Source organism: Ambystoma mexicanum, chromosome 12, assembly GCF_040938575.1.
Source record: "Ambystoma mexicanum isolate Mex_15411 chromosome 12, UKY_AmexF1_1, whole genome shotgun sequence".
Classification (NCBI taxonomy): domain Eukaryota; kingdom Metazoa; phylum Chordata; class Amphibia; order Caudata; family Ambystomatidae; genus Ambystoma; species Ambystoma mexicanum.
Genome location: NC_090936.1, coordinates 848079970 through 848095231, shown reverse-complemented (window position 1 = coordinate 848095231; position 15262 = coordinate 848079970). Strand labels below are relative to the sequence as shown.

The following is a 15262-nucleotide window of genomic DNA, read 5'->3' as shown; positions in this document are numbered from 1 at the left end:
TCACCAATCGCAAGAGAGTACAGTGCAAACATTTAACAGGTCATGACATTCCGTGATGCCACACAAGGCCTTTGATGAGGACAAAAGGATCAGAACTTAGAGGACAAGAGTGTATATTCCTGTGATCATCACTGGGGACATATGAGGAAGAAGGAGGGGACATGAGCAGGGTGACAAGGTTGTGGGTCCCCAGAAGTTAAGTAGGAGGTTGATGGGTCAAATTGTATCAATCGATAGAGTGATCGAAGGGGGGAATGCAGTAAAGGTGTGAATACAGCACTGTCAAGGGGGCACGCCTATCAGTTGTGGGAATGATAGGCAAGGGGATGGAGGTGTTCAGAGGGTTACCTCGAAACTCACTAGTAAAAATTACAAAAGTAATCAAAAAAGAGTGTACACAAGGCAAGAACTAAGACAACTTTAATCTGGGCCCAGTCGTAGCTGGGAAAGTGAAATTCAAACAGAATACTGAAAAAAACTGCATGAAATGTGCTGTCAAAGATACACCCCCAAAACAAAAGCTTTTATAACATTAAGATCCAATTAGCATCAGTCACTTTGCAAAATTAAAATGTCTCCCCACAAGAAGCTGATTGGTGAAATCATATACCCTTATATAAGGGAATACATTATCTTCTATGATTGGGTCCCGCAAACCTTACCACACCACCCCTAGTTTACCGTTGTGATGTCACGATCTAACCCACATCATAATGCCAATTCATTGAAACATTTGAGATGACCAGCTGATCTGCCCCGGTCCTCTCATCTACGTTCTCATGAAAAAGTCTTCTGCCATGACACTGTCAAAGCCATGAACCAAGAACAAGTTACCGTATTAATGTTGCACATTAGGAACTCTTCGATCTTCTTCCCAGGCAGAGATATACTCAGGGGCAATTTGAAACCGCAATGGGTTTTCTGAAACTGTCAATAGATCAGGCTTGTTAAATTACTATGCCGAATTATAAAATGATTGTAAGAAGCACGGTCTCTCACAAAATGACTGCGCTACAGATTTCATTCAATACTAGACTGGTTATTTTAATCTGAATTATCCTCCCGTGGGAGTGCCCTTACGATGACACGTGTTTCGGCATACCATGTGCCTTTTGTTCTGGGCAGTTATTGAATTACAAACATTTATTGCTTCGTTCCACAAAAAAGAAAATAAGAAAAAACCATAAATATACGATGTACATTTAAAACATGACAGAGATAAGGGGATGATGAAGGGCAGGATTCTTTAGGGTTGCATTGGTAGAGATGACAAACAATGAAGATGCAAAAGAAAAAAACTGAAAAAAGAAAAAATGAACATCTACTTCTCCATAAATATATGCATATAACATTGTCAGTTATTTACATTCTGCCTCTTCCTCATCTCTTTAATTTACAATCTTTTGATTGCGATAGCATTCTCAAATGGTACGGTTTCAAGGTCTAAGGAATATATATTTGTACAATCCCATCATTTTTATATATTAACCCTCTGCAAAGTATGCTTTCCCAAATGTTAAATGACCTAGTATCTTTGCTGTCATCTTGCCATTATGCACTTTGCAGCAAAATCACCATTGTGTACTTTCTTTGATAGAAAAAATTATAACATAAATAAACATGTGCATCTTACCATAAATTTTCATTTACATTTCTTCTGCATAGGTTCACGGGTTAAATCCCTCCTGCAAAAGGTTAGTGTTCTTCCTCATTGAAATAGACTTAATTTGTTATAGTTTCTTCACTTGTAAACATTCAGTCAACACATTCACTAGCCCATTTCAATTGCTCCCTTCATTACTTTTGAGAACTTCTCTAAGGATCTCTGTTTGCGCCTCGGTACGTATCAAGTTAACCACTTCAACTTTGTGTAATAGCAATATTATACTTTCCGTCTTCCTATTACAAATGATAGGGGTCAGTGGCACCACACAATCCCACTGTTATAATTCTATTGGCTTCAACTGGCTTGTGCCTTAAAAAATATGCCATGCCTCTTTGCCATACATCTACTGTATATTTTAACCACGTATTTTTACTTTTTTTCATACTCATTCTCTCATCATGCAAGCTATGACTTCAACCGGCTCACACCTAAAAATATGCCATGTACTTTACTGGGTTAAACTATGTAACATCTGTTGTATATTTAAATTAACACTTTTCCTTTCCACATAATCATTCTTTCATGTAAATAGTCACCATAGATTTGTGCATCTCAAAATCAGATGCCGCTCCTAGAGATGCTATTCTCCTGTCCCCGCGCGTCGGCTCTGAAACAAACTCGAGGCGTCCGCTCATGTCTCTGAAGTGTATGTGGGTTCCCATGGTTACTGTGTCAGTCCTTCATTGCTTTCAGTTACCCAAGCAATGGACACGCCATACTTTGGGAGACCAATATGTCCTGGTAACGGTAGTCTGCTTCCTCATTCCCAATGTCATTTAATAATTACTTTATTTTTACACACATATAACTCGTAGGGTCCCGTAGCCACCGACAGGGGGCTAAACAGAAATGTAAACGATCGACCCATTCATGAAACAAATATACTTCATGAAATCATGTGGTCACTGACAGATTGTTAAACAAAAATGTAAGTGGTAGACTGCCTTGAAGCATTAAGGCTCACAATATTACATTTTCCTGGCCGCGTACCTTTTCCCTATTCCTTACAGTAGCATTATTTTTGTTGTGTATGTTGGTTACTTTAGTTACCAGTGTGCAACCTTTTTCTGTTTCCATAACCCTCCCTCCTATTGACGGGCGCCATGTTTTGAGAGAGAGCTAATGTTACTGCTGATAGCAGATGGGATTGTTTCCGTCCTCTATATCTTCGAACCGGATCTCAGAACAAAAACATTCATACTTGTTCCAAGCTAATGCAAATAAATAAATAAACATGAGGGGGGATCCTACTTCCGCCTAGTTCACAGTATAAATACAAAATCAAAGATCGTGAATAGACAATAAGGCACATTCTTCACACCATGTTTTACACACAATGGATCTGTTGTAGTAGTTTTATGGCAAAAAGCCAATCCTAGATAAGCTATACCATATTCATGTAAACCGCTGAATGCTTTAAAAAAATAAGGGGTGGGTTATTCAGTGATTCAAACCCTCTGAGCATAGAACCCCAGTTGTTGCAGGCACTGATAGTTCTAATATCATTGATCAAACAATACATGTCTCAAATTATCTAGCATGATGTGACCATGTCTAATACAAATTAACAAGGGGGGTCTTGGGAGTCCCTCTGCCAGACATTAGTCCTGGTTACGAGAGACTTACCCAGAGTCTTTAGCTCACTATCTTTCACAGAGAAGAAATATCCCAAACATATCAGTCTTTGTCCTGCCCTGGGGCAGTCCAGCACTGAAATGCTAGGCAATTCTCCTCTGAACAAGAGTACCAACAGCATCCCCAGACACGTGTTTCAGTCTGGTTGGACCTCATCAGTAGGGAGGAGCTGTGCCTCTCTAAGAGTAGTGACCAAGGGGTCCACGTCTGGATTCCCCTAGTAACTAGGGTGAGACCCAAAGTTACTTAAAAATGCAAATTAACAAGGAGGTGACCATGTCTGATACTCATTCATTCCAACCAGCTCACATTGCATTTCATTTGATAATTAGCAGGTATCTTTCAAAATATGATTTGTTCTTTCACAACCCCTATTAGGGGTCTACAGAAATTATACCATCTCACTGTCTCTATTCAGCGCAAGTTCCAATGTTCTAAATTTACATATCAGCCTTGCTGCTGCTTGTCTTAATAGTACTTCTCTATTTCCACCCCTTCTGCCAAGTGTCACTTTTTGCAGTCCAATGAACCTAATATCCTGCTTTAAATCCATCTGGCATTTGTTCTGCCAGTGCTGAGCAAGTGGCAATGTGGAGTCTTGGCTGCCAATTCCAGACAGATGTTCCCTTATCCATATCCTCAGCTCTCGTATCATACTTCCAATGTAGATCAGTTTACATACACAAATAATTGTGTACACCACATATTTGGTCCTGCAGCTAATATTCTCCTGGATTTTGATTTTATTGCCTTTACTGTCTTGGAACATCCATGTTCTTTTATGGGCAAATTTGCATAGTGTACAGGGTACCACATTTCCTAAACCCAATAGTGTCAAATCCCAGCCAAGTCTGCTTTGTTTTACTCTGTTCCTCAGGTAGTAGCGATGGACTCAGATTATTTTTCAGTGTTTTAGCCTTTCTATAAATTATCGTTGGGCGTTCTTCCACAAATTTGGATATACGTGGGTCAAATTTCAAAAAGGTGCCAATGTTTATTCAGAATATTCTGTATCTCGTAGTTGTTAGAGCAGAACTTAGTTATAAAATTAACCTTCCCCTGTTCCTTGGTTTTTGACCGTTCTTTTTGAATCAGTGTTTGCTCTCTTGCCCTTTGAATACATTTCCAAGGGTATTCTCTTTGCTTAAACCTTGTAGATAGCAGGTCACATTCTTCATCAAATTCTGTTGAGTTGTAACAATTTCTGTGTGCTTTTATAAACTCGCCAGTTGGTGTATTTCTTTTTACTGGTTCATGATGGCAGCTAGTTGCATATAGGGTAGAATTAGCTTCCGTCTCCTTTCGACATGATTGCATTTGAAGGAGATCATCCACTGCATAGATTGTTAGATCCAAAAAGTTGATACTGCTTTTATTGCTCATCCCAGTGAATTTGATTCCAACATCATTGCCATTAAGCCTGTTCATAAATTCCTGAATTTCCTCTGGTGTCCCATTCCAGATTAACAGGACATCATCAATGTAGCGTGCCCAAAGAATCACCTTTTCTTCAAAAGCTTCATCTGTATATACTGTTGAGTCCTCACACATCCCCATAAAGAGGTTAGCCAATGGTGGGGCATATTTGGTGCCCATCGCCACTCCCTTCTTTTGTTTCTAGAATGTGTTATCAAAGATAAATATACTATTATCAAGGGTTGCCTTGAGCATCTCTTTCAACATCGTCACATAGTGATAGTAAGAGGCTGAATCCCCTTTGACCATGTAATCAATAGTTTGTATTGCCAGGTCATGCCTGATAGACGTGTAAAGTGCATACAGATCAAGAGTGGCCAAAAGGAAATTTTAATGCCATTTAATCTGCTTTATGGCTCTAATCATATCTGTTGTGACTTTCAGGTAGGCTTTTAGTTTCACTAATTTGGGTCGCAGGATATTATCAATGTATTCCGAGATCCTCTCATTGGCCCATCCAATGCCACTTAATTTGGACCTCCCTTCTGGGATACGATCAAATGGTTTGTGCACTTTTGGAAGGAAATACATTGCTGGTATGACTGGTTGTTTAATGTAGAGGTATGTTTTTTCGTCATCTGATATCAACCCTTTCCTATCCCAGTAATTAATGAATTCCTCCAGTTGTTGGATTATCTCCTCCCTCGGGTTGTTACGTAATTTCTCATAGCACTGTGGAATATCAAGATGGTTATTTGCCATTACAATGTAATCACTTCTATTTATTATTACAGTGTTCCCACCTTTGTATGCCTCTTTGATGACAGTGCCTGGTTTTCCTTTTTCTGTAAGGTTGCCATTTAATATCCTGTTTGTGTTATTCTTATGTTTGTCTGATATGGTATTGATTTCCCTTGTTACAGCTTTGTAGAATGCATCTATCATGTTTCGGGTGGCAGCTGAGGTATACCCCTGGATTTGGATTTAAGTTCTTCCTTACATACTATCAGGTGCTATTCCTAATTCCTGTAGAGTATTTCTCATTTCAAATGTGTCTGATTCCTCCAAAGATGTAAGTAAATGAATATTTTCAAAGTCCTCAATGGATATTAAAATTCTGTAGATTTGAGCTGTGGGGTTAAAAGTTCTTGATACTTGTGTCTCAAAGAATTGTTTCCGTTTTAGCTTGCATACAAATTTGAATAGGTCTGTTTGAATCTCTATGTTGTCGTACCTGGATGTAGCTGCAAATGACAACCATTTGTTCAAAAGTGAATATTCATCTGCAGTTAGAGTTCTGTCTTATAAGCTCATAACAAGATTATTCATTTGCTCATCCTGGCCACCTCTCTTGCGCCTGCCCTCGTAAGTCTCCTGTAATCTTCTAGTGCACTGGGGTTTCCTGAGTTGACCTCGCCCCCTCCTTCATCTCCTCCTGATGTAGGTTGACCCCTGTCCGGCTTGGTGGGTAGCTGAAAACTGACTTGTTTTTATACTTGTTTATTTCTGATACCTCTTTTATACCTGGGGATCTGATTAATAAATCCAAAATGCTCCTTATCCCTTTCTCCTTCTCCTGGTGTTCCCTTCTCGCTTTCCGATTCAACATCTGAACTCCCTGAAGAGGTATTAGGGGTACTTCCTTTTGACATCGGTTTCGTGTACGTGTATTGATTGGTCGCAGGGCCTCAAAAGTTGATATCATTACAACCCCACCCTCACTATATAAAATGATTGTGCATTCATTGCCTTTCCGCGGCACCCATGAGCTCTGTTTTATGACCTCTAAAGTAACAAATATTGTTTGCTTCCTACCGTGCGATCCTGGGATCGTGGGATTTGCGATGTGCTACCAGCCGCTGAGCTTCTAAGAAAATTCAGGAAATTAACACTTGTTTCTAAAAAGCACACATTGATGTCTACTTGCACAGCCACATTCTAATGCTAAACCTTGTATACTTACTTGTGACCCATCTTTATTATCTATGTTTCTTTAATGTGAATTACTGTTATTTAGGGCATTCTTCAGCCTAGTTCAAATGACTGTGTAGCTATCAAGGAAACCCCCTCCCCATTCAGAGTGCTACTCCCGCAGATGATAAGTTTGAGCCTTTTAACTATGCTGAACTTTTACCACATAAGCATACCTAGAGGGCGAAACACCATTGATAGCGGCACCATGTACCGCATGTGCAGCTGCAGCTTGAGGAGTTTGCGGGATAAAGTTGGGGCGTGGGCACCCTGGGGTGAACTAGGGGGACAGAGACCCTAGGACAGGGGTAATGGTTAGCAGGCAAGACACAATATAATGTGAGCCATACAACAGCGATAATGATATATAGGCCACCGGCCACAGGTAAGTAACCCTTTGAAATCGCACACTGATGGACCCTGTATTTCGGGGCAAACAAGAATTTCTCAACCACTCAGTCTTCACAGCATGCTGGAGAAATGTTGTAAACCGACCCTTCCCAGGAGACTCTAGTCGCTGAGAGATGGGTCCAGCCGATACTTTCTAGGTGAGTGAGCCAGACTGCTGGAGCCCTCGTTGGGAAAGGAAGATATTTAATAACCATTGGTAAATTGAAGGAGCGTCACGGGGGGAGACCAGTTTCAAACCGCCCCTTGGCAGACAGGCCTGGGAAGAGGGTTGTGTGGTGAGGGTTGTTATTCACTCTCCTTTCTCCTAGGATGTGTGATGAGTGTAGCTGAAAATAAGCAGTTGCACACTGCACACTTCTGGAGGGGTCTGTGAGGTCCAGCAACCTCTGCATGATTCTGACTGGGAATCGACAGTGAGATGAAGCTGAGCCTCTCTAAGACACATGGAACAAGGGCTCCACCTCTGGATTACCACCCTCGATTTAGGATGAAAGACCACATTTTTGCAATTGCAACAAGATTGTGGGAGCCCGTCTACTGAGAAATAATGTGGGTTAAATAAGCTGTTCTATGGAATTACCACCACTCAGGAGAGTCTTCAACCACGTTTACGTTTAAATAAATATAGAAGTATTGGGTGATATCCTTTGAGTTCCCTTGCTTGGTTTAAACATGAAAACAATAACTAGGGAGGATTTGGCCTGAGGGGACTAGAATACAACTCTTATAGTATAACCCTTCACGCAAAGAGGTTGATAAAAGACAGGCACAAATCAAAAGTGACCAAAACTATAAATGACGTGTGAAAAGGTAGCTCACTGGCACACTCATACTTTCTTCACAGAGGAAATCGAGGATATGAAGATTACCTTGACAAAAATGAGTAACAGTATGCATGTTCTTTGTACATTAGTTGAGAATATGTATTCTTCTGCTAAGAGGCTTGATGAATTCATGGTATTCAGCAAAAAAGGTTCTCTCCCAAATTTGAAACATCGATAGAAATTGTTCAACATTCTCTGCTTCTTTAACCATAATAGTGGAACAATAGGAAAATTAATCAGAAACTGGTGTTGATTGGTGTTGAATGATTTGGTTATCAGTACCTTGTTGGATGCCGAACAAATGTCTGAACCTGCAAACTAATTAATTGCGACTTTTGCTATTACTAATTAAGCAATATGACCTTAGCAGGTTGCTTTGCTCGGGCCTATAACTATGGGCCCCGGGGCATTACCTGAGTCGGTAATGCCCCCGCCGCGAGGGTCATATTGCTTTTAGTACCCCGGCCCACAAGATTTGTGTGACTGGGGCACTAAAAGCATTTTTCTCTGTCCCGAAATGTTTCGGGACATAAAAAAAACAACCAATAAAATGGCCGCAGTGAAAGGGAAAACAGAGTCTGTTTTCCCTTTCCATGTCGGCGATCGGGAGTGGACGCACTGGAAACAGAAGCGTTCCCAGCGCGCCCGCTCCTGAAAAAAAAGGAGAAGAAGGTAAGTGGGGTTGAGAGGGAGTACGGCGAGAAAAAAGTAAAAAAGTAACTGCGTCCCCAGCGGGGGACGATGGAAGCCTCCAGCCATGTGGAGACGCAGAGCAGGGCGTGGACCGGGGACAAAGGAGGCAGAAGGTAAGTGGGGTGGGGAGGGCAGGGAGGAGGGAGGAAAGGGAAATAAAAAATCCTTACCTGAGTCCCCGGCGGGGGGCGAAGGCAGCCTCTCAGCCGTGGTGAGGCTCAGAGCGGGGAAGGCCTCACTTCAAGCCTCCTCATTGGCTGAGGGGCTGCCACGCCCCCCACCGGGTACAATGGCCGTGGAATCCCACTGAGGGATTTCCGGCCGGGTAATACCTCGGCGAGGGCCAATCAGAATGGTTGTTTCATTCTGATTGCACCCTCGCCGGGTACTAATTATTTGTATGGGAATTCATACCATAGGATAAAGCTTCTTTTATCCTGAAGTATCCAATTTTAAGGTCTGTAATTTGCAATGATTTCATTGTGACTTTTGTTGTCATTACCTATTTGCACAAGTCTGGACACCTTGAATGTGTAGTGTCTGGTGTTTAATAGTCTGTAATTTGTACTTGAAGATATTTTATGTATTTATTGTATTTGATTGTATCTTTTTACTACTTGTTAGACATTTTGCTAAATAAAAGCATATTGAAATTAAATGATTGATTACATGCTCAGTCGCCACCACATTGCATGTAAAAAATTGGACATTCAAACTAGACTTGCTTTCTAGACAAAAGGCTAAATATTAATGCATTGGAATTATTAGAGTCTCTTGGACTCATAACCTACCTGTTGGTGGCATGAACCTAGACTCAACTCTTTTGCTGAATTACATTTGTATTCCTCCTTCTCCTATGCAATGTCATAACTCTTCTTTTCCCCACAACTCTACTATCCTTACTTCCCTTCCTACCTACATTTTTTCACATCCTTTTTACTATTTATTGGCATATTTAATACAAGGAACAAGACAATTGTAATACCCCAAAAAATATGGAAGATGCTTTTAAATTGGTTGAGTTGTCGACAGGGCTCAAGTCGAGGGGGCACATGGGTGGACGGACTCGCACCACTTTTTTCAGGAGTCCTCCCACTTTTTTCAGAGGGCACCTTGATATGGTAATTTCTGGTGAAGCCACATTCAATTGGTATGTTAATGAGTCCCCCCACTTTTTATTTTAGGACTTGACCCCTGGTTGTCAAGTGAACTAACATCTTCAATGGTAAATCTGTTACATTTAATCTGAATCTTTCAAACAAGTGTGGAACTTGCTTAAATTTTCAATTGACACACTATAATTGAATGTTTCTTATAGACGTGCTTATCCGAAACTCCAAAGGTAAAGCAGGTAGCCATAGATTTGAAGAAAGAAACGATCAAAACAAGACAGTTCCAAATCCTTACTATAATCCTGCTCTGAAAAGTGCTGTGAGGAACACTCGTCAGAAATCATTTATCCCAAATAAACCATCACCTGCATTAAATGCCACTAATATGAAAGTGAAGATCGCAGAGGAATCAAGCTTTGATGCACCAACTGGTTGGTATCTACATTTATTTCTTTTAACCATGTATGTACTGCTATGTTGAAATGCCTTTCAAGCTATATCCATTTATTAAAAAAGAAAAGTTTAATAATCCATTTTGTGGGACAGCAAAATAAGCATATTCTGAAATCATAGTGCTACATGATATTAGTCTTTATGTTAGTGAAACAACCAAACGTCTTATAATGTTCTCTAAAGTGAGATAGACAAGCTTAGTAAAACACATCTGAAACTTTTCCAGACAATATCTCTTTTCATATCAGCCATTTGCGATGTCATCTTTGATGACCTGGGTGTTTGTCTTAGCAGTTGATGGTGGTAGCGCGAGCTATGGTTGAATAGATTGCCATAACTGGCACATTTCTTGGGTTTTTCAATTTTACTTGTAACCGTAACGTCTCTTAACAACGTTTTTACCCTGAATTTGATAGGCTTTTATTAGTGCAACTTAACCATAGCATTGCTTTAAAAAAGTGTTTCAATGAATATATATATATATATATATGCAAAAACCCAGAACCTGACATCCAAAGATGCCTGGGTCGCACAACACACACGTCAGCACGATCACAGATACATTTAGTCTGATAAAAATGTTTAATTCAGACCAATGTCCATACATAAAGATTACACAACTCTGCACTTTGTGCCTCCACCGAGCACTTGTTCACACATTCAGAACTGGAGGTGAACTTCCAGCGATGCCTACTAGGTGGAGTTGTGGAATGTGGGACTTGGCTCAAATGACTTTCCTACTTTCACATTACAGGTGGAAGGGGTATTTCCAAACCTTTTTAAACCCACGATAACATTCCTGGTGTTGCGAAAACATGGCCAAATGCTCCAACCACAAGGCTGTCAGGACTACACTGCACTGATGCTCCCTAATAAGGGTGAAACCAGGCATGGAGTTGTCCTGACTGCCTTGTGGTCTTGAGTTGATTAAGCTATGTATCAAGTAGTACTGCTCTCTTAGACAAAGACAAAGACAATTTCCTGGAGAAAAGGTTTGCATTTGGGCTAATTTGCATACCCACCATGCTTTGCTTTTGTGACTCTCAGAACTGGCGGTGAACTTCCAGTGATGGCTACCAGGTGGCGTTGTGGAATGTGTGACGTGGCTCAAATGGACATTCCTACTTTCACATTTCAGGTTAAAGGTTTTTTTCAAACCTTTTTAAACCCACCATAACTTTATTGGTCTTGTGTATATAGATATATATATTTGTATATATATTATCTAGAATAGTTATTCAAATGTGTTTTTATATGAAATGAAGTTTGTGTCTATTGTGGATATGAATATTATTCAGACAATAGCCGGCAGGTTGTTTTTCCTTCTTTTATGTATAGAAGCTGCCTGTATTTGTATGTAATATTGGGGGTGATTTTCCCAGCAGAATATTCAAATTAAAAGCATCCTATTTCTTGTCCTAGACATTTGGGGTGTGATTGCCATGGTATGGAGTGATAGATCAGATGATATTGCTCTGCTTAACTAATATGCAAAATAGATAAAGTCACTTACATGACATGCACCCTCTACAACCTTCCATGCTCCTCCTAAATATTCCCACAGTCTTTCCACCGACTGGCTCTCAATGCACAAATCATTCTTCAAGTTCTTCTAATTAAATTGATGCATTGAGTAACCTCCCTAACCTGTACTTACTCATCTCATTCTCCAACTCTATGCAACACTTATACACCAGAAACACTGTCAACCTTTCTATTACTTGCCTACCCACTGCTGCCACCTGTTTCTGGTTCTGCTCCCTAATTGGCCCTCACCACTGGAACTCTATACCCCTAAAATAAAATAAAAACACCAACATCATCACTTTCAAGGCAGGACTTATACACTACCATTCCTCGAGAATTCAAACTCTCTTTCAAGGCTGATTGCCCTCCACAAATACTGTACTGTCATAGTTCTCTATTTCCCCATGCCTAGTGTCAGTTTTGATGTTTTATTGTTCCTATTGTATGTTATATTTTTCCTTCCCATACAACTTTTTCTTCCTCCTAACAAATTGTGGTATGAAAGGCACCTAGTTGCAAGAGTGCCATGATTACTGTTTGCATCTTCTGCAGATGTTTCTGGTTGCAGCACATTTTGGACCAGACCAATAAATATAAATACAAGTTATGGGCTATATGCTGGCTTCCTTTGATAGCGCATACAACTGAATATGGGTTATTTAAGCAATAAGCCTTGAGCCGGAGGGGCATTACTGAGTCAGGTAATGCCCTGGGTACCATACGCTCGGGCTTTAATGAAGGCCCAGGGACATTACCTGACTCAGTAATGCCCAATGGCCACCAAGGAAGGGGTGAAGGGAGTAACATGTAGTCCGTTCTCGCTATCCATGGCGGCGTGTCACAGATCGGGAGCGGACGTGATGGGGACAGAATTGTTCCCAATGCTTGCGCACCCAAAAAGGATCCAAAAGAAGGTAATTGAGGGAGTAGTGAGGGAGGTAAATGTGTGGATTAGGAGGGGGAGCACTTACCTTGTTCCCCTGCAGGGAAGATGGTGGCCTCCAACCCTGAGGAGATATAGGGCGGCAGGATTACCATCTGTTAATGCGCCTGTTCCGAATCTCCTCATTGGCTGGGAGGCTGCCCCTCCCCCCCAAGATACCAGCTGAAGCCTAATGTACCATTGCCAGCCAGTCTGTTCCTAAACGCGATTGATATTTGCATCCTGGGGTTCTCTCCATGGTGCAAATACATTTATAATTTTTTCTTTCTGGGAGATGGGCTTTAGGTATATTAGCTTTGCTGAATTTGCCATAAAAATAAAAGATGGCTGCAGGCATGAGAAAAGGAATCAAGAGTAAGACCCTTTTCTATTTCCATGGAGGCTGCAACGGTAAGGGAGTGCGGGCCACCTGTGTGAAGAGCCCTCTAAGTAACTCAGGGTAATCCAGACGTGGACCTCTCGTTCACTGTGCCTTAGAGAGGCTCAGCATCACCTCATTGAGGAGGCCCAACACGGCTGAAACACCTGTCTGAGGTTGCTGATGGTACTCTTGTTGTGAGGAGTATTGCTTCGAATTTTGGTGCTGGACTGCCCTTGTGGCTGGGGCCAGACTGATATGCAAATGAATATTTCTCCTCTGTGAAGGGTGCAGTGGGCTTAAACGTGGTTGTAGGCACTCCTGAGTTGGAGAAATTCCATAGAACAGGCTATTCGACCCATGTTTGTTCTCACTACCCTTGTTTAATCTATACAAATGCATAATGTATAATTTTATTACACAAATCAATTGTACACTTTACTGCCAAAACACTATGAAAACCAGCCTTGTAAAATCCGGACATGGAATTGCAGAATGTAATGATGGAGCAATCTGGATACTTAGCAGGGATGAAAACAGTCAAGTAATGCAATACAGAATTCAAAAATTATATATTTTGTGGTACACATGTGCGAAGAGGATTTAACAAGTCTCTAGGGCACGAACTGAGGGACCAGGAGGACAGGTTGAATTCAAAGGGTCTGATTCCAATGTAGGTTGTTGTCAACCAGGCTTCAAGATACTGCAGATGTGGGTTTAACCAGGTTTGTGTGCGGTGAGTTGTATTTGTCCAAATGCCAAGCAGGTCTATGAATGATGCAATGCTCCAGCAGTTTGAGTTGAGGTTCCGGCGGTTTGAAGCTGTAAGCATGATGGCCTGATGCAATGGTCAAGCCGTAGTGGATCGTCATCTGCAGTGGCAAGCTGGTTGTTTCAGCTGAGCAGGTGACATGCTCTACCTGGTGTAATGCAGAGGCGAGCTGTTTTGAAGGTGCGGCAGCAGCAGTTTGTAGTTCAAGTGAGTACCTAAAGCAGCACAGATGGAACCTTCTGGTTAGAGTGCAGTTAACACGGCTGAACTATGGGTTGATTCAGTTGATGCAATGAAAGCAGGAATAATGGTCGTTCTGGCTCTCAGGTTGCTGTGAGACCCAATGTGGGGAGCTCTAGGACAAGGTTAATTCTTTCAGGCTCTCCTCCCCTGTCATAGAGAGGTTTGCAAACAGAGTGGCAGGCCTTGGTCCCCAGCAAGAGACACCCTGAATGTACCCTGAGAGTGGGTAGGGAGCAGAGCTTGCCTCTGATTTGGAGCACTCCTTCACAACAATGGCTGAGGGCTTTGGAAAGATCAACTCTCCTAAAAGAGGTCCAAAGGAGGTCTTCCTCAAGTCCTGGATAATCCAAACATTAATCAAAGAAGGGGTAGGATACCTTGTATTTTATAGGGAAAAGGCCCCATGGGATTGGGGGAAAGCAAGCCTGCTTTAATGGGTTCAATCCTTGACCATGTGACAGTAGTCTTTGCCTAGTTGATTCATACCCAACGTGCTTTGTACTATAGCAGCCAGGAAGGAATGAGAAGTACAGAGAAAAGTAAGATGGTGAATTCCTTCCCCAACTGTGCTCTGCTCTCTCTAGCTACACTAACCCTGCCCCTTTCTTCGATCTATTACATCAAAGTTCCTTTCGGATGCTACACCCTGGTTTAAGGCTCGTCCTTTTTTCAGATATGCCCTTATTTGTTTCTTTTTTCTTTTTAATGCATATAGCCACAAAAACAACACATACAGTAAAACATGTGGCATAGTACATCAACACATAATCGTAACATGTCACAAAAAATGTATTGAGACTAACCTATTTCTAGCGTCACCTGCCATCATTCTATTACATTACTCAGTAAACAATTTAAAAATGTTCATATTATCCTTATAAAATATCATCACATGATTAAGTTAGCATAATTTCCTTCAATCAGGTCAACCCATATCGCTGTCAAAGAAAGCTCCATACCCTTATTCGAATGTGCTCGCATTGTTCTCAGTCTCAGTGTATTTAAACTCACATCTGCACAATATATGTTCTATTGATTCAATTGTGTTGTTTCCACATAACCGACATTTTTGCTCCTTGCGCTTTAGATGCATACGTGCCCCTATTATTTCCAGCACTTCTACACAATTGAATTTGCACAGCGGATAATTTCTTAAACTTTCCCTATTGATATATGCATCAATGTATGTGCCTCGGTTGGATCTTTCAAACCAGTAGGCCATGAAAGGACCACCATTT

General features: G+C 41.2%; 1 protein-coding gene across 10 annotated transcripts in view; it reads left to right on the top strand.

Annotated features, from left to right (window-relative positions):
• Nucleotides 1-15262, top strand: part of C12H12orf50 (chromosome 12 C12orf50 homolog) — an 826751-nt gene that overhangs the window by 442965 nt on the left and 368524 nt on the right. For all 10 annotated transcript variants that reach the window (XM_069627751.1, XM_069627750.1, XM_069627746.1 and 7 more), the window contains one exon: nt 9935-10159. In XM_069627751.1, the coding sequence (XP_069483852.1) occupies nt 9935-10159 (225 nt within the window). The remainder of the gene's footprint in view (nt 1-9934; nt 10160-15262) is intronic.